Genomic DNA, 414 nt, shown 5'->3' with positions numbered 1-414 from the left:
GACCACCGTCTCTTGGATATAAAACTGGGTAAACTATATATGCATCTAAGCATCATTTCACAATTACATTTTTACTGGTCAAGGATCAAATACATGGAGATGGTTTCAGTGTCCATGAGTATGTGGATCCCTTGTACTTGTATGTATAGTTCAATCTTTCTGATTATTTGTAATTATTTAGAAATTTTGAAATTGATTTGTTGTAAATTTCTTTGACAGATGCAGCACAAGAATCAAGATGATGGATGGGATGCTGTCATTGTCGTGGAAGAATCACAGTTCAACTTTTTGTCATACCATAGCAGCGTTAAGAGACAAAGTAACCAACCTTTGTTATTATTAGTATATGTATTGTTATGTATTCCATTTGACTTTTTAGCTTTTGAATTTAATTATCTATTTTTTCTAGTGTAC

General features: G+C 31.9%; 2 protein-coding genes across 2 annotated transcripts in view; one reads left to right on the top strand and one right to left on the bottom strand.

Moving 5' to 3' along the window:
• The window catches only part of LOC119592234, a 22,842-nt gene that overhangs the window by 1,735 nt on the left and 20,693 nt on the right, over positions 1-414 (bottom strand). The window lies entirely within an intron of this gene.
• The window catches only part of LOC119592233, a gene marked incomplete at its 3' end in the record, with an annotated part of 12,371 nt that overhangs the window by 1,092 nt on the left and 10,865 nt on the right, over positions 1-414 (top strand). The window contains 1 exon segment of the mRNA XM_037941064.1: positions 220-319. Coding sequence (XP_037796992.1) covers positions 220-319 — 100 coding nt within the window.

This window comes from Penaeus monodon, chromosome 29 (assembly GCF_015228065.2).
Source record: "Penaeus monodon isolate SGIC_2016 chromosome 29, NSTDA_Pmon_1, whole genome shotgun sequence".
Taxonomy (NCBI): Eukaryota; Metazoa; Arthropoda; class Malacostraca; order Decapoda; family Penaeidae; genus Penaeus; species Penaeus monodon.
Note: the sequence above shows the minus strand (reverse complement) of the source record. Positions and strands in the feature narration are given on the sequence as shown.